The sequence below is a fragment of the Dermacentor silvarum genome, chromosome 2, assembly GCF_013339745.2.
Source record: "Dermacentor silvarum isolate Dsil-2018 chromosome 2, BIME_Dsil_1.4, whole genome shotgun sequence".
Classification (NCBI taxonomy): domain Eukaryota; kingdom Metazoa; phylum Arthropoda; class Arachnida; order Ixodida; family Ixodidae; genus Dermacentor; species Dermacentor silvarum.
Genome location: NC_051155.1, coordinates 151,665,460 through 151,687,693, shown reverse-complemented (window position 1 = coordinate 151,687,693; position 22,234 = coordinate 151,665,460). Strand labels below are relative to the sequence as shown.

Here is a 22,234-nt window from a genome sequence, read left to right as displayed (position 1 = left end):
GCAAGCTCTGGTGCCGTTGATGTTGTCACGTGTGACAGTTCGAATTTGGTTGTGTTTTCGTAGCCGGAATGACAACGGCACCTGATGAGCTTGCAGATGATACCGAACCATCGGTATAGATTTGTATTCTGTCCCCGTAGGTCTCATTCATATATAGCAGCGTCATTTGTTTCAGAGCGTTTTTTTTTCGGTGATTGGCCTTCTTCTTTACACCCGGAATACTTAAGCGCACCTGAGTCTGTTGGAGACACCACAAGGGGAATGACGGCCTTGCTGCTGGGGTGTGTCTTTATGGAAGAGAACCTGGATTGGTGATGATAGCTTCAGAAAACGTGGCACGAGGTCTCTGCGAAGGCAAGAACGCCAAGTGATGATCGGGGATGCGGGAAAGATGACGTATAAGCACCCCCCGACAATTCACTGCAACGTATGTTTGGATCGGATGATCTTTGGCGAGGACGATTGTTGCAAATGTTGACGCGTAGCCAGGACATTGCATCTATAGCCATTATAAAAACTATGCGAGCTACGCCACCCCTTCACCACATACGTAAGCGACATCGGAATAACTTGAAGAACAAAGATAGGAGCAACACTGGCCGTTTATCTGTGGTGCTGCACCTGTCCAACTTTCTTAACTAATTGGCTAAAACAGTCACTTCACAACATATCACCACGTATGCGCCGTCTGCATTCTGTTTATTTTCGTTCGTCATAGTGTTTATTGATTTCGTCTTACATCCTGTTTCTTTCCGTCTACACATGACCGCTTTACCCGCGGAACAGGGCAGTCTATAAGAGAGCGTCACACGATCGACTGCCTTTTTGCACTCCGTCCCTAGATTCACTCGCAAATGCTGCCTGCAAAGAAACAGACCATATGCGAGTCAAATGGTTTGCTCTAAGGCAAAGGCCCATTCTCTTTCATCTGCTGTGTGTGCGCAGGCGGGCGAAACTGCGGGGTGGTGGGAGAGGGGTAGGAGGCGTGTTCTTGTCGGAGCACCCATCTTGTTGAAAGGACAAACGGTGGCTGGCCTTCGGACTTCACGAAGGCCCACTTTGGAAATTAAATTTCCCCGCTGAATGCCGTAAAACGGAAACGGCGGGGTTAAGTCAAGCGGACGGAACGGGAACGGAAATCAGAAGGGCGCGGCCAAACGAAGCGAGAGGCACACATACACGAATAGCAAAAAGCTGCCGAACTTAGCCGCCACAGACCCTGTTTCTCTCTCTCTCTTCTTCACTGCTGCGTTGCTTCGTTTCAGCTTCGCCGGAGCCGAGTAAACTGATTATATCCCCAGAGTATGCATGTTACAAAAAAATACAGCAACTCACACCCCAAGTCGAACGCCATGCCCGTGTCTCGGCTACTGGTTATGCGCAGGCGCACATGATGCTTGCTAGACCGAACGTTAGAGAATAAATATTAGACATCGTGGGCTTAAATACTACCGGGTCTAGTATTTGGGGTTCAATGATGATGCACTAGCAACTAAGTACAATGTGCTTTTGGTTGATTTTGCGGCATACGAATTAGCATTGCAACAACGCTGCCTACCTTTAGCCGGAATGAATGCGGATGCCGAACGTTAAAGGAAAAGAACGATTAGGCGTCGTAGGCTTAAATATCGCCGGGTCTGGTATTTGAGGTTCAGCGATGGTGCTCTACTAAGCGCAATTGTAAGTGCAATGAGGTAGGGGTTGACTTGGCTGCCCGGCAAATTCGCGTATAAAGGCGACGCCCATCTTGAGCCCAAATGCATTCGGATGTAGAATTCAGGCTGTATGTACAGTTTCAACCACAACAGACAAGGCGGCTACGCATGCGGAAAGATGCGAATATCGCGATGGAACGATCGATTTCCGAATATTGTAGCTCAGGAAGTAGAACTATACCGAATATTAATAAAATATTATATTACCAGCAATTGCAATATTTTCACCCAAATCGTCCCTAAAGTGCACAATAGCATTTTTAATCACATCCTATGAGCTGGTTTTGGGTTAACACAAAGTTGCAAGCATTATGCTGTCATTGCGTCGTAAAATATGTAAACTTTCGTACAAATGCAGAACTGAGTCGACATCCATAAGCCGGCTGTGATGCTGAAAACCTCAGCTTTGGTAATCAGGCTGCAACCAGCTTCTTCTTGAGTACGTCGTCAAATTACGTAGTCCTACTGCAGCTAGGGGGCATCGCGAGGGACACCCAGATGTAGGTAGGACAGTAGATCGAGCTTAAACACGAAAGAGTGCCACATGCGACAATGTCATTCAGTGGTTAGTACGGCCATAGAATTAAGGATAGGGTGCAATGGGGTAGATTGAGACATTGGCGCAAGGGCATCTTTCTCAGTCACATTTTCATAACACTGGCAAAAACTCAGCATGATTCTCTAATCAAAAAAAGTATTCGCCCCTATGTCAATGACTCCCACCAGTAAGAAATACCTTAGCTAAAAAGCTGCAAAACAAAGAGGAAAAAAAAGAAGAATCTCGTTCTTAATAGGGTTCTCTGGCTCTAGATTGGTCTTTTCTTTCACAAGAACAACCAAGGCGAATAAATAAGCTGAGAATAGAGATGCACCACTCTGAGATGATGACCTCCGTACCGGGCTGCTGGTCGAGTTTCTAGGCTAGGAAAATTTATTCGGCAGCCATTTGAATACGCCGTAGTGGTGAAGCAAGAAGAGTCTGCCGCGACAGCGAAACAGCCCCATGGCTGCACCGTCGAGCCGGTCGTCACTCTGCCTCCTAGTGTATGGGCTGTACTTTTTTTTTTTTCAAGTAGGGCTCTTTCCCAGTCATTCTGCCTTGAACCTCCCCATCATTTCTCTTTCCCGCCCCTTCCCAATTTCCCGGTCGTTTCTCGCTTTCTCAAGTGGCGTCCCCGTGAGGCCATGTACTTCAGCAATATTTCCTGCCTACTTGTGGGTCTTCGCCATCGAGGCTCTGGTGCTCAAGCAGAAACCCCAAGTTTACCAGAGGGAAATGGCACCGAGAGGCGTTGGGAAGTCGCGGCAGCTGGGAGCTCCTGTTTGAGCGAAGCCATGCTGTAAAAAAGAGCGCTCTGGGAGTAAAACAGACATCAAGAACAAGATGCCGAAGCACTTGCAACACGTGGTATAAAAAGTCAAAGCAATGAAGAAATTTCGCAAGAGTGGCGTAGCCCCAATTCAGTCGCAGAAAGTTTTCGCGGTGAAAACTCGTCGCGGAAAGCTTGACAGAAGAAAGACCAGCCATAAGCCAAATAACTTTGCTTTTGTATCCTTTTCTTTTGTTGTTTGTTTCTTTTATTTTCTTTCCTGCTATTTTGCATTCACCTGTTTGTGCAGCTCCATATGGTAGATATTCGGTGCAGGAGACTGGCATGCATTTTAAACCCACGTCCAAGTCCCCTATTCCAGCTCCCTTCTATTTCAGAATACAGGTTCCATAACATCTTCGTAAAGGTTAGCGTTAAGCATATTCGTATTTCCTTAAGCATGCGTCCTTGTCTTATGATATGTTAAGGACTTATTTCCAGCGTATATCCGATTTTTGTTAGGGCGCTGGGGTGCCGAGTGGACGCAGCCGGCTTCCATTTATTTCACTTTTCTTGCCTTCTCGGGGCCTCTTTCTCAGAGCGATCAAATCCTGTGCTCAGAACAAAATGAATTCGAGAGCGTATGGTTCGCTCGCAACCTGTGGCAAAGCCAGTCTAGAGCACGCGTTTCGTGTTTGCAGTTCCAAACACAAGATGGGCGCTCCGGACCGGACATGTCCGTAGCAGAAGGTTCAACTGGTTCGATCACGTAGTTGATGGGAGAGGCGTGTTCGACAATATGGTAGGGGCCTTCATACTTGGGTAGCTAGTTTGAATGAGAGACCAGGTGTAGAGGAAGGAACCGAGAGCCACACATGCGCTCCAGGAAGGGAGGTCGGTGCAGAAGTGGTGTCACCGCGTGTGCTCTTCTGGCGCTCTTGGTCATTGGATGTAAAGACCCGTGCGCGATCGGGGCAATCTTTAGCATGTCATGCCATGTCAGAAATGGGCGCTCATTCAGATGCATCCGATCGGTAGGCAGAGTTGTGTGGATGGTGTGCGTCGGGTACCGACCGTAGTGTAAGAAAAAAGATGAAAAGCCAGTCATGCTCTGAGTAGCAGTATATACGCGTAAGTTACAAAGGGCAGAATGACGTCCCAATTAAAGTGGTCGGAGGCGACGTACAGGGTCGACCACATCTAAGGTGAACACCTCATTAGTATTCAAGCCGGTAAAACTACAGCGTTTATTCTACTTCACGAATGAAATGTTCGTTATACGATGTGTAATCATGGTGTCGATAAACACAATAATGATTTTTCACATTATGTACTGATCATCAGCTTAGATGATGTCTTGAATACTAATGATGTGTTCACCTTAGATGTGGTCGACCCTGTGCATAGCAAGCATGTCCCCGAGAGTATGGTTAAAGCGTTCTGTAAGGCCATTGGTTTGGCGGTGGTATGCCGCAGTTTTGCGATGAACAACGTGGCACTCCTTGAGAATGGCTTGAACTACTTCGGGCAGGAAGACACGTCCGCGATCACTGAGTAGTTCTTGGGGTAGCCCATGTCGCAGGATGAATCATCAAAACAGGACGGAGGCAACATCGCGCGCTGTAGCTGCCGGTAGCACGGCTGTTTCGGCGTATCGCGTCAGGTGGTCGACTGACACAATAGCCCAGCGATTTCCAGCCGGTGTCAGGGGAAGCGGCCCATACAAAGCAATGCCGACGCGTCCAAACAGCCGGGTAGGGCAAGTTAACGGTTGCAGACCGGCTGGCGAGAGGTGGGGTGAAGATTTCCAGCGCAGGCAATCGGGACAGTAGCGAACAAACTTGTGAACGTAGCTGTACATCCCGCGCCAGTAATGCCGCTGTTGAAGGCGCGGGTAGGTCTTGAAAACACCGGAGTGCGCGCACTGTGGATCAGCATGGAAAGCTGCGCCTACTTCGGAACGCAGACTGCATTCCTAATAACTTGGGTTACTAGGTGTGTGCTCGTGATTGGGATGCCGTGTTGATCGTTTCATCAGCGTCAATCCAGCTTTGTCATCCAACTCTCATCGTGCCTTCGTCTTCACGCCATTGCCGTCATACAGGTTTCGTGGTACAGTCGTCGTCACGCCATCGTTGTCATACGCTCATCGTCATCCCATTCTCCTTGCAGCGTTGTCATGCTATCCTCGTCATTGCATAGTCGTCATGCAGTTATAGTCATGCATTCGTTGTCTTACTACCGTCGTGATGGTGTCGCGGTCATTCCATTGTCGTCATTCTAGCTTGGTCATTTACTCTCGTCATACCTTGTCGTCACGCCATCGTGGTCACACAGTCGTCATGCTTTTGTTGTGCTATCAACATCAATTTTGTAACGCCATCCCTGTGTCATGTCAGCGGCACCATACCACCTTCGTAGTATAATCGTCGTTAATCCATCTTCGTCATTCAATCGTACGTTTGCAGTCATTATGTTGTCATGCCTTCGTCTTTAGACGTCATCGTGATCAATATATATATATATATATATATATATATATATATATATATATATATGCGTGTGTGTTGTTTAAGCGTAGCACCACGGAAGGGACCCCCCCCCCCCCCCCTCCGCCGACGCCAAAACATTCCAACCTCGTAAGCCCGCGGCGCTGGCATGCAGATTCCACAACAGTGAGCAGCTCGTGACTGGTGCTCGCAACTGTTTCCACGCACATCGCTCATTTGGGCCCTTTCTGTGCGTGCCATCGTTCTCGACGATAGGAAGCGAGCAATTCCGCCTGGCATTTCTCTCGTTGACTGGCATATTACTCCCTGAATCGTGTGCTGCCATCCGTTAAAAATATATTTCGTCAGGTGTATCGTCCAAGGTCGTAGGGGCGACTCACTTCTTCTCTGAGTAAATGAGTCCGAAATGAAGAGATTCATTTTTTTACTGCATTCGTTCTGATGTTCTGTTAAAAAAAAGAAATAGAAGATCAAACCTCCGAGAGTAGTCGAGATTCTGTCAGCGCGCGCACAAAAGGCGGGCTTGCGAGCGTTTTTCTTGAAAACTGAGTTTGTGTAGCACAATGAGGAATGATATAAAGAAACACAAACGACGTAGAAATTCTTCGACGTGGCCATGCTGTTTTTTTCAGACATTCCCCCTTCGTGAAAAGCTAACTCACAGTGGTACAACATATATATAACGTGCGCTGCTGTCCAGGAAATGTTGGTAATATTACCTCTTCAATTTATTTTTATTGAAGATGCGTATACGTGCTGCTATCACAAGCGGTACTAACGGTACTAACGGTACTGATTGCGAAAGTAGTGCGGTACTTGTACGGTAACCGTACGGTACTTTCACACGTACGGTACGTGTATTTGTAATTCTATTCTGCTACCAATATTATTTGCAGTGCCAGGCGAAGTAACTCACGACTCACTAGTGCTTTCAGTATGATTCAACAACATTGTGTTTCGCGAATCTGCCGCAGTGGCCAAGTCATAGCTGTCTCGCTCGATGTCAAGGAGTGCAGCCAAATTCAGGCAAAATAACTAAAAATCGAGAATTTTTGCAGGAAACCATGCACAGGGAAAATGAACACAAAAGACACTATACTCGGTGAAAGGATGCCCGGAAAATGAGCGCCAATGGACACGAAGGCCTCGACCAAAAGAAATGACTGGAATTGCGGTATGAACTTCCTGTCACTGACCCACTTACTTTCCGTGGACAGGACTAAGACCAGAGTGGCAATTACGGCTTGTGTTCATTTCTGGCAGAACCCAACCTTTCTCTCTCTACTGCTGTTTTTCATCATCCAACGATGTTAGTTTGAACGTGCAGGATGCCTTGGTTACCGCCGAAAGCGTGGTGCCATGCCCAGCTCGGGCAGCCAGAAGCTGCCGTTAGTTCTACATCACGTGAGCTCAAAGCACATCTAAAACGGCGCCGCTCTACATCTGTGCCGGGGTTCTGCCATTTTCTTGTTATTTTCAAATTTCAAACTTTTATTTCCTTACGTTCACTCGACTGCGGATTTGATTCTCTCGTTACAAAAACTATGTTCTTACTTCCAGTAAATGGTTTATTACCCAAATAATCGTTTGGCTGTTTTATTTTAGTTTGCTTTTTTTTGCTTTACTTCTTGCCAGTTGTCCATGTCCCCCTCGGTGCACAGATTTTGCCCTCCATCCGTCAATCCATTCATCCACTCCTCGTCACTTCCGTGCTGTCTTCCAGCCCTTCTTTTTTATTTTTTGCTGGTAATTTTGCTAGTTTTATTCAGGTTTTAATGAATATCTCCATTTAGTTAAACTATTTGCCCTTAAACATGCACTACTAGGGACCAGCGGCAAGAGCGCAGCGTTTCATCAAATCCTTTTAACGCACGATGAACGTATGACTAACGTCAAATTTCGCGTTTATATCCATTTTCGGGGGTCGCACAGCAGTTTCTACTGCGTGGCGGAGTTCTGAAATTCCCCTATATAACAAGCGCATGCAGAAAGCAATAACAATTGTTGAAAATTGTCATCCAGCGTACGACAGCTTTCATTATTTGTGTCTGGGACTAGCTGATTAAGCCACGCCGTCAACTTCCTGAAGGTACAAAAAGAAGAAGCACACGTGGTAATAGCGTTTATTTCCATTTCATCTCTTTGTATAAAAGAGAATTTAAGCAGCTTGCCATCTCCTTGTGGCAGAATACGCACTGGAGTGTCGGAGAGTGCTATTTTCTGCCCTTTCCTAATTCTATTTTATAATAATTACATTATCAATATACCCTGCACTCCTAGAATTGCTCTACACGTTTATAATACAAACGAATTTTTCAACGGACGAGACTTCTCGGCCAGTGTTAAGAACACAAACGAATTCTTATGCGAGATATTATTATGTTTAAGTGCGAACAACCTCCTGTTAAATGTACACAAAACCAAATTTATTGTATTTAAACCTTCAAAAAAAAGAGAGAGAAAACTTTATTTACAGAAAGGCAGAGAGGTTGGTCTGAGTTATGGCCTCCTACTTTACGAATACGGGGAGGCGCTGCGAGCGCGCGACGCCAGCAAACGTGTGTTGTGTCGGCTCCGCCGATTTTCGGCTGGGCCCGCGGCCCAAATCACCCTACCCAGGCAAAACTGGCATCGAGCGATCCGGAACATCGAGCCGAACAGCTGGATACCAAAGTCTTCCAGGTGGGCCCATTTTCTCCAAATTTACGGCCGTTTTTCGACCGACCACGTCGGCGCCGTCGTTAGCGACGCCGACGCCCGGCCGGGTGGAATCGGCCCTCCGAGGGCAAAATGGCGGAATCCGCGCTCCAATTGCGCGCGTACGACCCTGAGGCGATGGCGTGGACCACGGTCCCCACCACCGGTGACGCAAATTCGACGGTTTTTCCGAAAATTCGGAGTCAAGCTTTACTTCAAGCGGCCGAACGCCGCTCCCAGGACAAAGCCAAGATGACGGCGTCCAACGCCGCCCCGGCCGCCGGCTCATTGGTCGGAAACATGAACGCTCCCGCGACGCGCGCCACGGGACGCAAGGGCAAGGCGTTCACGAAGTGGAAGCCGCGCCCAATGATCAAACCTGCTCCCGAAGACTACGTCATAGTAATCAAGCCCAGAGAACGTGTTTCTCTTCACGAGGCGTTCACGGAAACCGGCTACGGCACCGCCATCTCGGCGTACCTCGGGCCGGAACGGGCCCGCGCCACCTCCGTTCTGCCATCGCGAGACCAAAACATCATCATCGTGCATACCCCGGACATCGAGGCGGCCGACCGGCTCATCGGGGACTTTGCAGTAAATACCGAGAAGGGATCGGTCCCACTTCACGGTTACTTGAGACAAGACGGCGGCAACACGTGCCACGGAGTGATCGTGGTCCGTAACACGGACACCACGGAAACTCTTCAACACCGAGTGTGCTGGCGTGCTGGCACCATCGTGGAAATCCGAAAATTTGGAACATCCAACAAGGCACGCATCACCTTCGCGGGTAAGGAGAAGCCCCGTTACGTGCATTATGACAACATGGTCGTCTCTGTGCAAAACTATTACAAAACTATCCCCGCCTGCGGCCAGTGTGGGGCCGTCGGGCACCGCGGGGATGCATGTCCGAACCTGCAGCCGAACACGTGTGGACTCTGCGGACTCCATGCTCCGCTAGTGGAGGGAGTGCGGGCCCCTCACAACTGTGTTCCCCGTTGTTCTGTGTGCGGTGGTGCCCATGCCACCAACTCTCGCGACTGTGCGGCAAAATTCCGCACACCCAAGACGGCCGCCAAAAAGAGCGGGAAACAGAAAATGACGCCCAAGAACAAAAGCCGCCATCTTGGGCAACCCAGCGACCAGCTGCCACCACACGGCGGCATGGAGAAACGAGCGGCGGAGACGCACGGCAAAACCGGGGCGTGGGTCAATGCCGTCAAAAACGGGCGCCAGGTGAGCAATTCGGGCGGGGCTGCTTCTTCCCCCCCTCTTACTCCCCTCCCAAGCGCGCGGAGCGCCGAGCAAGATCAAATAGCAACACTCAGGGCCCAAAACGAGATGCTGCTAAAAAAATTAACGAATTAGAATCCAAAATTAACCAGCCTCTTTCTCCTCCCTCCCTCCCCGCGACTGAGGTAATGGAAAGTGAGCTCGTGGAGCCGAAGGCGGCAACAAGCGCGGAGGCCGCATTCGACGCCCGTTTCGAGGCCCGTTTCGGGGCCATAGACGCCCGATTCGCCGCCTTGGAAAACCAAATCTCAATGATGGTTACCGCCATCTCAAAATTGCAAGACACAATTCCCGCGATGATTGCCCAACAAATTGCGCACTCCTCAAGGACGTATCCGGCCGCCCTCTCAAAACTTCTAGACGCACCCCCGAGGTAGATGATGACGACAGCTGCTCGCTCTCTGGTATGGAGGACTCCGCCCTCCTTGTGAGTGCTGGCTCCGGAGCAGCGTCACTACAACCCAACCTCAGCCTAACTGACCATGGCGAGCCGTCCTAAAATCAGGCGCTCCCCCAAAAACAATTCGGCCACCCCTGTTCACATTGTCCAGTGGAACTGTCGGGGCTTCCGGTCCCGCGCGAAGCGGGCGAATCTCCGACATTTCCTTTCAACTCTCGACTCGCTTCCGGCGGTGGTTGCCCTCCAGGAGCCAGGGAGCGGCGCCACCCTTACAAGCTACATCACCTTCCAGCAGGACCCCTCTTCCTGCGTCTGTGTGCATAAAAATTATACAGCTAATCTAGTCGACTTGGAACTTGAAACTGAATATTCGTATGTGATGGTTACACTTCTTCCGCTCAAGAAACACGATGCACCACTCCACATACTCAACATATACTGTTCCCCCAGACTCAAAAATATAACGTTCGCAGCGCTCTTTAGCCGCGCTCTAAAGGCTGCCGGCAGGGACCCCCTGATGATTGTGGGCGATTTCAACGCCCACAGTACTCTCTGGGGGTACGTGCGTGAGGAGAAGCGTGGACGCAAGCTAGCGGAACTTTCGTCCACGCTGGGCCTGACTCTCCACACCGACCCTGCATATCCAACGCGGGTGGGTAACTCCGTGACCCGGGATACGTGTCCGGATCTTACCTTTACCAAAAACATTAGACACGCAGAATGGGCCAACACCGAGGAAACCCTCGGGAGTGACCACTGCCTTATCACTACCACCGTAATGACTAAACCATTGGCAAGACCACACGCACAAGCTGGGCTCCCCGACTGGAATAAGTTCCGGCAAACATACATCAATTCGGCCTCTATCCGCGAACAAGGATACCACGCGTGGGCACAAGAATTGGTTACACACCTTCGTTCGACGGAAACCCAAATTAAACTCTCGGAGGCAATGCCGGAGGTAGACAACCACCTTCTGCACCTCTGGGAGGCGCGGCACAGCCTCGTCCGCAGATGGCGCCGTCAAAAACATAATAGAAAGCTCAAAATTCGCATTGCCGAGCTCACCCAGCGAGCGGCAGAGTACGCGGCCCAGCTCGCCGACTCGAACTGGGTGGACCGCTGTAACACGGCGGCCAGACAAATGTCTAGCCGGAGCACGTGGCGCCTCTTCCGCGCCCTAATTGACCCGACTCAAACACGCGCCGAGACACAAAAACATCTCCAACGAGCTATTCATAGCTTCGATGGAGATACCTCAAAATTAGCGTACAAACTACGCGACCAGTACCTTTGCACTCAACAGGACCCCCGAGGGCCCGCGTACTCGTATGCAGGTTCAGAGAACGCGGAGCTGGATCAGCCGTTCCAGCTGCATGACCTGAAGGCGGCCCTAGCTAAAATGAAACGAGGAACGGCACCGGGACGGGACAAGATAACCGTGAAATTGCTTGCCAATCTTCCCGACCCCACCTACGATACCCTCCTCGCTTTCATCAACTCGATCTGGCTTGGTGAGGCACCCCTCCCAATCGAATGGAAGACCGCTCTGGTAACTTTCATTCCAAAAGCTGGCAAAGCCATAAACACAGACAACCTCCGCCCCATCTCACTCACGTCTTGTGCGGGAAAGCTGATGGAGACCATGGTGCGGGACAGGCTGTCTGGGTTTCTAGAAACCCAAAATGCATTCGCAGACACCATGTTTGGTTTCCGCCCGCACCGGTCCGCGCAGGATGTTCTGCTTCAACTCGACCGAGAAATTCTCAACCCTGTCGAATACCCCCTCAACGATAAGGCTATACTCGCCCTAGACTTGAAGGGGGCTTTCGACAATGTCACACACGAAATTATCCTGCAACATCTCTCCCAGACCAACTGTGGACATAACACATTCCTGTATGTCAAGCAATTTCTCTCGGATCGACAATCTTTCATCCGAATCCAAGACGAAGAACATGGCCCCTATCAACTGGGAACGAGAGGTACCCCACAGGGCGCGGTACTCTCGCCGTTACTTTTTAATCTGGCCATGATGAAGCTTCCGGCTCAGCTGGCGAAGGTCGAAGGCGTCCAGCACGCGCTGTACGCCGACGACATAACCATCTGGGCCAAACACGGATCGGTTGGAGACATTGAGGCCAACCTGCAGCAAGCGGCGGAGATCGTGGACGTCTACGCCCGCCGCTGCGGCCTTCAGTGCTCCCCATTCAAATCCGAATTTGTGCACATTCGCCCGTCGCCTAAGTGCACCACCAAAATGGAGCTATTCCTGGCCAGCGGCCCGATACCCGAACACGATGAGATTCGAGTGCTTGGTCTCTTTATCCACAAACACAAACGAGTTGATACAACAACAGCCAAATTGCGTAAGGTGGGGGACCAGGTGGGCCGGATGGTCCGCCGGGTTTCCAACAAACGCGGGGGGTTACGGTGCAAAGACGCCTTGCGGCTGGCGCATGCATTCGTGACCAGTCGAGTCCTCTACTCGACTCCTTACCTCCACCTGCGCAAGTATGACGAGAACGCCCTCGAGGTGATTCTCAGGAAGATGTACAAGCGTGCCCTTGATCTCCCGATAACCACGTCCAACCACCGCCTCATGGGCCTGGGGATGGTAAACACTTTCGCGGAGCTCCGGGAGGCACACTTGACAAATCAATATACAAGACTTTCAAAGACGCCGTCGGGACGCCGCCTATTAGCCCGACTTCACATCCAGCACCCAACACTGACGGAAGAGCGCGTACGCATCCCCGAAGTCTGGAGGTACGCCCTGCACGTGCGGCCTCTTCCGGCCAACATGACACGTGACGACCACAGTGGCAGGCGCCTTGCGCGGGCGGAGGCACTGGCCCGCCACTATGGGAACAAACACGGAATCTTCTACGTGGACGCCTCCGGCCCTCACCATGGGGGGTGGTACACGGCCGCAGTCGTCCATGAAAACGTCGCGGTGAATGGCCTAACATTCAGAGCTCAAGACATAACACATGCGGAGGAAGTTGCCATCGCGCTAGCTGCCGCAGACCAGGACTCGCGCGTCATCATTACCGACTCGAGAGGGGCCTGCAGAAATATTGAACAGGGGTACATTCCTCTCATTGCGTCTCGCATCCTTCAAAACAGTGACTACCTCGGGGCCCCCGCGTCTCGAATGATCGTATGGGCTCCTGCTCATATGGGCCTCGAAGGCAACGAAACGGCAGACGCCGCTGCCCGCGCGCTCACTCTCCGGGCAACGCCTTCAGACCCTTCCGAAATGGATCCCGAACCCAATCCGGCCCTAACTTTTCGAGAAATTACTCAACTATACCAATTCGGCCACGCAATTTATCCTAAGCCCTGTAAGGGCCTTACAAAGGCAGAGGAACGTACACTCCTCCGCCTTTACACCAAAACACTGCTGTGCCCGGCAGTTTTAAAGCACTTTGATCCTGCCTGTACAGGAAAATGCCCGCATTGTGCGGAGAAGTCTTCGGACATCTTCCACATGGTGTGGGCATGTAAATCAACCCCGAACCTCACCCCAAAACCAAACCCCACCCGGGAGGACTGGGAGGCAGCCCTGCTCGGCTGCTCCGACCTGGCGAGTCAGAAGGCCCTGGTCGACCGAGCACAAGCCGCGGCGGCCGCCAATGGGCTCCTGTAATGAGGAGCCCACCTAGTGAGTGTGAGAGGTGGCCCCCTCCGGGCCACCTCAAGCTTCCTCCGTGTTAATTAAATAAAGTTTTTTCATCATCATCATCCTACTTTACACGGGAAAAAGGGACTGGGAGGAAAAGGGCTTATGATTGATGAGGATGATATGAGGAGGAGGTGCGCATATACAAGTTCACAACGTTGAGGCATCTCTAAAGCCGTGCGTCCGGCCTAGTGGCTTTTAGAAATGCTATAGTGGCACTGGTTATCAGGGCTGCGCTGTTTTCATTAGGCCAAGGACCTAAGGAAAAGTCTCTGATAGCGGCCTCTTATCGACGTGTGCAGTGGAAGAGACCAGTTTCTGTCATTCTTGCGCGTACGTGGGACAAACGCAAAATATAGACTCAAGCGTAAACGCGGTTCCCATGCAATCTCCCGAATAAAATTATAAACCGTTTTAAAACGGTATGCTTTAACAAATGCTGCATCAAATATACTGGGCTAGACTTACTGCTTACATATTTTGTAGAATATATTCAAATATATCTTTTTGCATCTCTGCTTGAGCAACATTAGGTACGAATAGCGCTCAGAAATCATGAAATATATTCTCAAACCAATCCAGCCAACTCTCGCACCCACCAACAAGAACAGACATTGTACTAATTTTCTGCGAAGGAGGGGGCGATGCTTACCGGAACGAAACAGAATCACTGGATCGAGGGTATTCTTGTGTAGAGCTGACAATTCCTAAAAGAAATGGCAACAATTTGCGAGACTTTCATGCTCCTCATGCTGGTAAATAACCCGCCGTACACGCACCTTCTAATATTACGCGTTTTACTGCAAGTGCACCATCCATCGCTAAGATGTGCGCACAGGACGCAGACTTCGCGGTCTGGCTCTGCTGATACTCCTACAGCAGTTGTTCCAGCAACGAATACTCAGAAGAAGCCTTTTATCCGCCCCCTCGGGGGTCAAACGGCTTTCGGGGGCCGCAGAGGCAAGGAAATGTTTTTTTTTTTCGAGAACAGTGCAGGTGCTAAACGTACAGCATGTGACCCAACACACAAATCGCACGAGCTGGTTGTGGCAGGCGTTGTTCCCCGCAGAGACGAATTGCAACCACGAAGGAAGTTAAGGCCTCGAGCATCGCCTCAGCGGTCGCATCATTTGTCATGCTAAGCTCGAAGAAACAGTGCTAGGCGCGTTTTCTCACAAGCCGATTCCGCAATACTACTGCGGCTGTGTTCTCTTTTTCTCACTCACGATTTCGCACTTTCGCAATGTCATTGTCTACAGGTAGAGAAAGATAGACTGCAGTGAAAACAAGGAAGCATTTCGTGACAATATTAGAATAGAAACATTTGGTGCCAGTGTTCCATCTCTCAGATAAGTCAGTTGATAATGCATGGTTACTGTAACACACAGTCAGCGTCAAAACTACACCGTTGCTAGAGTCAGTTGATAATGCATAGTTACTGTAACACAGAGTCAGCGTCAAAACTACATCGTTGCTAGAGTCGTGCCATACAGGTAAAAACATCACCAGCCCTTCGCCTGTCGAGAAAATGGTGGTAAGCGAAGCTTGTGGCAAGGCACGTGGTCGCAGGCTTTCCGCTTCGTTTGCCCTAAACTCAGCGTCAGCGGCTCTTCGTTGAAGTTTGGCCGCAACATCGCGCTAACGCAACTCGAGGCCCACGGTTCTTCGCAGACGTTTCGCCTGGGCTTCGGAAGCCCTTACGCTAGAATCGCCACGTCGACGACGAGCCCTTTCCCGAGCGAGTTCGCGGAGCCGTTGCTCGAACGCAGCCTGATCCTCGGCGGAACGCACCACGCGCGGCCTTCCCATTCGTCGCCGAAACAAATCTGAGGCGAGGGAAGCACGGCGGAGCGTGCGCCAACCCCCTTTCCTTCCCTTTCCGTCCCGGCGACACACAAAACGACCGTGATTGGTCGCGCGCCTCACGTGTTCCGGCACAGGTGCAGCTTTCGCCGCACCTACTCTATTCTGGGAGCAGCCGGGGCCCGCTTGCACAATCGCGAGCCTCTAATCTAGACTTAAATTCGAATTCTGTCTTATCCGATCCTAAACTAAGACTGGATTTCCCGGCCGCAGTAGTGCGCTTGCACGAACCGACAACAATAAATCAGAGTCCATACTCAATGAGGACGGTAGGTACCTTTAGTACCAAGGCGGTAAGTTTTGCCACCGACAGGGAATGAGATGGGGAATGGGTAGAACTCGGTCACGATGTACATATCACTTCGAACTGACCAATCGGTGGCCGTCGCCTGATGTCAACATGGGGCAAGACACCGCGATTTTCGCAAACGCCTTCCCGCGCACGGAACGGCAAGCACGGACTGCCAGCCTGCAACTAAGCATATCAAAATTCAGCACTGGACGGAAGACGCGACATTCGACTTGATAGGCGAGCTAAGAGGCACATTGTTCAGTAAATTTAATTCCGCTGTGACGAGAAAAAAGGTCACAGGCCTGTGCGGCACACGCAGCACAGTCACAGCGTAAGCTGGTGGAGCGGCTCAAGAGTACTCAAGAGATCTGAACTGTCCACCCGGCGTCGACGGCGAGCTGCGGCTTGTAATGCTCTCTGCACAGCAGTCTGCTGAGCCCAATGATGCCTGGTTGTAGCTTAGCACGTAGGTCTACGATTCGTTTCTACAGCAGGGGTTTCTATACGTGGCGCACATCTCGCATCCCTTGACCCGTGGCACGGTACGTTGTTGTTGATGATGATGATCCTGATTGTTTATTGGAATCTTCAAAACGGACTGGTGACAAATAGTCACCTAGCCTGCTTGAGTTAACCAGGTCCAGTTACATGCAGCACCCAACTGCTATATGCAACTTACATGTCGGGCAGGCTGCGTTTGCAGGCACCTTAACTAGATGACACCACCATACTGGCGGAGGCTCGGGATCGCGTCGATTACGCGCCTTGTTTGAATCGCATCTCATCGTCTGCGCCTGCGCGTCAGCCTAGGGCGCATTTATAGGGCATTTTTCTGCTGCCAGACAGTAAGCGCTTGCGTGGGTGAGTATTAGAGTATCTGACTCCCACGCAGCGGGCTCGCGTTCGATCCCGGCGGCAACCGGGTCCATTTTTTCGTATTTCCGGCGATAGCAGTTACAATCAAAGGCGGCGGACAATATCGCGAACCGAAGCAGCGATTGGAATGAGCCCATAACAGCTTACGCTGTAAAAGCATGAACGTGCATGGGCAGGCCTAACCGAAATTCTCAGTTCAAGACACAGCATCCCTCAAGATGTAAACGATTCCATGCCCTGTGGGAGTCGATTTTATTCGAAGCAGTGTACGGAGAGCCTACCAGTTTAACGACACGACCATGAGAACACCAAGTCGTAGGCGGCTGTTTCGTGACCTACATGTCACGCATGTCATGACATTCCTGTCTCGACCTATCATTTATGTCCGAACACATTTCAGTGGTCTTTGAGTGTTAATCATTAGTCGCTGAGTCATTGTCATTTTTGCTGAGTCATGCTCATGACTATGACTTCTGCTATCATCCTTTAGTGTTTCCTTCACTTGGTACCCATGTCCGAACACTGTTCAGCGGTATTTAAGTGTTAATCTTTTTTTCGCTGAAGCATTGTAATGTTCGCTGAGTGATGCTCATGACTGACTTCTACCATTTTCCTTTAGTGTTTCCTTCATTTTGTCCCCACGTCTTAACCCATTCTAGTGGTTTTTTGAGTATTAGTGATTTTTCGCCGAGGTAATGTCATTTTTGCTGAGTCATGCTCGTGACCATGACTTCTACTACCATCCTTCAGTGTTTCCTTCACTTAGTACCCACGTCGGTACCGACTTCAGTGGTTGTTGAGTGGTTGTTCAGTGTTCATTTTTTTGTCGCTAAGACATTGCTATTTTTGCTGAGCCATGCTCCTGACTATGCCTTCAACCATATTCTTTTAGTCAATAATAATATTATAATTATAATTAGGTGCGGTATAAATTTCCATCATTCTTCTTAAACAACCCGTCATGGTTGGTCAGTGGCTATGGTGTTGGGTTGCTAAGCGCGAGGTCGCGGGATCGAATCGCGGCCACGGCGGCCATATTTCGATGGAGACGAAATGCGAAAACACTCGTGTACTTAGATTTAGGTGCACGTTAAAGAACCCCAGGTGATCCAAATTATCCGGGGTACCCCACTACGACGTGCCTCATAATGAGATCGTGATTTTGGCTCGTAAAACCCCATAATTAAAAAAAATCTTCATTGGTTTCGCCTGTAACGTCAGATACACCTCGCAAATTCAGGTTATTTTTGCGTAAGCGGTTCTTGAGATCGTCATTCCAAGGCAGCCGTTTGTTTACTGTGTCGTTCAGTGATGGGTACTCAGTACGAAGGCCATTATGACCGGAAGTATGATCATTATAATCTGAAGGCAGTGACTCAAGAGCGGATGCACGTTTTCGAGTGCATCAAAGTGAACGTTAACTGTTTGTTGGAATGCGTAGTGTAACTGATATCTACAGCAATTATTTTTTGCGCTTCAAGCAGCTGAGAAAGCATGCTAGCTTTGCCAAAACTGGCATGGACAGAAGCCACTTAGTGAGAATCACCATGAGAAGATCCAGACTGTAGTGGGCCAGGGTCAGTGTCTACTCTAGAACGAGTTAGCCGTTCAATGTATTATTTACATGATTTAGGGCCAGGATTCTACTCAATGTTGCCACTCACAATCAGTGTGCTCAAGCATTACATCACATAATAGTGCAGCAAAGTACGCCAAAAAAATTCGGCAGACACCCTTAAGGCTGCTTACAAGTGGGAATGCGAAAACATTATAAACCTTTTGGTGAAATGTTTTCGATTGATGTTTTCGACATGCATTAAAATTCTTTCTGCTGAATTGGTGTGTGAGCTTGTGTATGCGTTGGCCACAGACCGGCTCATTTTATACACTCATGACGTTGCTTCTAATATCCAGCGCAGTAGACGCACCACCGCTTAAATCCGAAGAGCAAGTGACGCGTGAGAGAGAGCGCGCTCATTTTATGGACTCATGACGTGGCACCACCTCCTCCCGATTGGCTGCGCAGTTACGTGGTAATACGTGCCGAATGACGCAATAGGCACAACTGTAGTCAGCCAGAAGCATGGAGCCGCCATGGCGTCGGGGAAGTGTGCTCGTCTTTCACTCCGGCACACCAGGTTCGATTCCGCCCAGACCGAAATGCGGGAAGTTTTGTTTTCACAGCGAATATTTACTTTGTTTACAGGAACCTCCTTGATAAATTTGGCGTTAATCCGAGCATTTTCAGGCGTTTTTACTCTTTGGTAATTTTTAGCCATTTTTGGCATCATCCTTCGGTAACGCCACCGACGACAACGCCGGATTTTCACGTAATGGGGCATAGAATGCTTTCGCATTAAAACTATGACCACGTGGGTGAGCAAACAGCTAGAAACGATCGTCAGAGCATACAAAAGCAATGCTTTCAAGATAACTTGCGTGCACTAAAAGTAGAGTGCGAGTGACCATTCTGTCATCGCTGCTGTTGCCTCACCCACTGACGCCAGAAGCGTCTGATACAGGTTTTATATCCTGGCTCGCAAGCATCACGGTACCATGCTGGCGGGTAGCAGAAATGCCAAGAATGACGTCACCGGTGACGTAGGCGTACGGATCGCTTGAGCCCCAAATAGACAAACCGCGTTGCTATCACCCAAAAGGGAGACTGGGTTGTCCAAGCGTAGACCTAAGCTATCTTCCACGTGCTGAACAGGTTCCAGTGAAACACGTACCACTGATTGCAGGCCGCAAGGTATCACAGCCACCCCAGCGAAGGCAAAGTCAGGATCGTCAAGGCCGAAGAAAGACTGCACGAAAATTAGAGTGCGGGTGAGCAGTCTGCCGTCGCAGCTGTTGCCTTGCCCACTCTGTTGCCGCGCCCACATATGAGGCCATTCCAATAGTCCCGTAACTGAAGTGTTGCAAGCATTTGGATGGAAGCTGCCCTCGTCCTTAGTGTACGCAAACATCTTACTGGTAAAAGGAAAAGAAGTGCCCTTGTGGTAGTTTTGACTCTAGTAGCTGCTGCCAATTTAAGAAAGCAAAGGAGCTTTTTTCCCCGGGGTACGCATACGGTGCTGAAGCAAACTTGAAAAAAAAAAATCATTTACGCAAGTTGCAAAGCGCACCGTGGTTTGGCTGAAGAATATATGTCTAGTGGCCCTTAAAACAGCCGAAGTCAATTGGTAATGTGTAGATAAATGTGATGTTAATGTATGGGTTAGTTTTATTGTCAAATACCCGCCCACTTCCGGTTAAGCAGGTACTTTAGTGCACGAGGGTCCAACTTTTAATTTGTTGCTCGCGTGGCTCGCTAACTTTGTCAGTTTTTGCCCTGTCCTGATCTTTCTCGCGGGAGTTACGATATCTTGCATTGGGCTCTTTATTTCGTGCTTTCCCAAGCATTCGTTTCAGTGCACTAACCTTGACTCTTTCGCTATGATTCGCATGGCGTAAATAGGCAATTAAGTCAGGAGGACATGCGCGCAACAGATTTATTATATTGCGGCCCTTGCCACCAGATCGTCGAGGCTTTTAAGGTAGGAGAACGCCCAAATTCACCGGCACACGCAGGAAGCCTTAGCATCGCCATTTGTTAGTTCTTTCTGCTCAAAGCGGGACACATTCCCGTGAAGTGTTTTATGGCCCATGAGACGGCCTGAGCCAATTGCAATAGGGGCACTCTCTGCAGAGTTGTCGCAACCGCCGCTGATCCTTCGTTCTCTGCGCCTTGCTGCTTGCCTAACTCCCCAATCCGCTCCATTATCTGGTTCGCTGAAGGAATTTAGCTTCTCAAATTGGGTTATATCGAACACCTACAATACCGCAAACACGAAGAACTGAACTCACGAAAAGCAACGACGAAGATAGAATGAATGCTAGAAAAAACAGCGGGAAACGAATCCACTAGGCTTCTCCAGGTCCGTAATGCAATCCGAGTTGTCGAGAGACAAAAAAAGAGACTTTCGAAAATAAAAGTTCTTGGAATTCAAGAATACACACACCGTTCTCCGCTGCCGCACGAAGACCTCTGTCTCGTCGCTCTAGATTGGAGAGTGAATCGAAACCGGATCGAGGCTGGAGGAAAACGTTTTTTTTTAAAGGATAGGGAAAAACGCATATAGATTGCCGAGGACTGAGGACGTGTGGGCGTTGTGATGGGAACGGTACAGAATCGACAAGGTTTCGACAAGCAGACAAGAACAGGGACGATAGTGTGAAGAGAGGCGAGGAAGCGTGCCGGACAACCATAGCGTGGTCGCGTGACTGGTCGCTCCTATCTCGCTTCATATAACGCAAGAGAGTGTAACCCTTTCGATGACTACATTCAGTGTGCATTTGCCTTCTCTCCTAAGCCTTTAACAGAGACCTCCTTTGTGCTCACCAGAACGTCACTTGTCTCCATCTTCTCTAGGCAATGCGAGGTCCCCTTTCTAGTGGTATTTTCTTTTACAGCGGAGCTGTTTAAGCCGGGCGTAATCCAAAAATGTAATCCGATCCTGGCGGCAGTGCAGATAGGGTCGAAGCGCAATGGCACATACCGCTGTGGACTAGCGAAGCTGAGCGTGGTAAGTCCAACTAAGCATGGTTGGGACTACTTAAGCTTAGTCAGTCATCGGCAGCCAATCATTAGCTAATTGATAATCGATCAATAATCAATAAATTCTAGAAGGTGCCGGGGTTGACTTGGTAGCTATAGCGTAGCCCAAAAGCCAGGGCTAGCTATAGGTGCCCACCAGCTCCGCCGTTTCTTTAGCATTGCGCCTCCAGTGCAAGCTACGCTAATTTTTCTTAATTATTATCCATGTGGCACTCTACGATAAGCACTCGCAGAGCAGATGAAGATTATGGTGACAAGGTGCCACATTTCCCGCCGCGCCAGAAGAGGAAAAAGTCACGTCACTTTTGGTAAGTATACAAGAAATCTATCAAAAGGGTGGCAGTAGCGAAAAGTAAATTAAAAATATACAGAAGGAAACAACAGCGCACTATAGTTCAGCTCTCATGGCCTCGCAAGGGTATAATAACGTCTCAGCCATTGACGCCATACCGAGGAAAGAACAGCAATTTCTAACGTGAAAGACCTAGAAACGACCGTCTCCGAAATGTGAAGCCAGGCTGCGAATAAATGGCAAAGGAGAAATAGCAAACGCAGAAGAATATAATATACGATGCATAGCTATTCGCGGGAATTCGGAAAAAGAAGAAAAGTTTAAGAAATGAGATTAGGGCGTCATACAAGAAGAACGATATAAAGCAGCGCGGCCTTTTTCAGGCAGGTAACACGAGCTGGGACGTCGTCCTTGCGCGCTGAATGAGTGGGCAATAATTTCTTCTATGTTCATTATATGATTATTTTCTATGGCTGGCCATGTGTGTCGTATGTCTGTTGCATTTTCTTTTGCGTTTATTTAGGTTATCCACTGTATCTTCAACCTTGTGAATTAAACGGGCAATATTTACAGCTCGTAATTGTCGGGTAGGCAGATGTCTTAGTACGAGAAAAAATTATATGCTGCCGGCTAAGACACCTACACATTTACGGTAACTGGGTGCATAAGGAGAGCGCCAAAAGAAGGATGACAACGGCTAA

At 49.6% G+C, this 22,234-nt stretch overlaps 1 protein-coding gene across 1 annotated transcript; it reads left to right on the top strand.

The window, feature by feature from the left end:
- The first annotated feature begins 8,066 nt into the window (after positions 1 to 8,066).
- LOC125943551 (uncharacterized) lies at positions 8,067 to 9,600 on the top strand. The gene has a single exon (XM_049662937.1). It carries the CDS (start codon positions 8,326 to 8,328, stop codon positions 9,598 to 9,600), a length of 1,275 nt encoding a protein of 424 aa, XP_049518894.1. The 5' UTR covers positions 8,067 to 8,325.
- Positions 9,601 to 22,234: the final 12,634 nt, after the last annotated feature.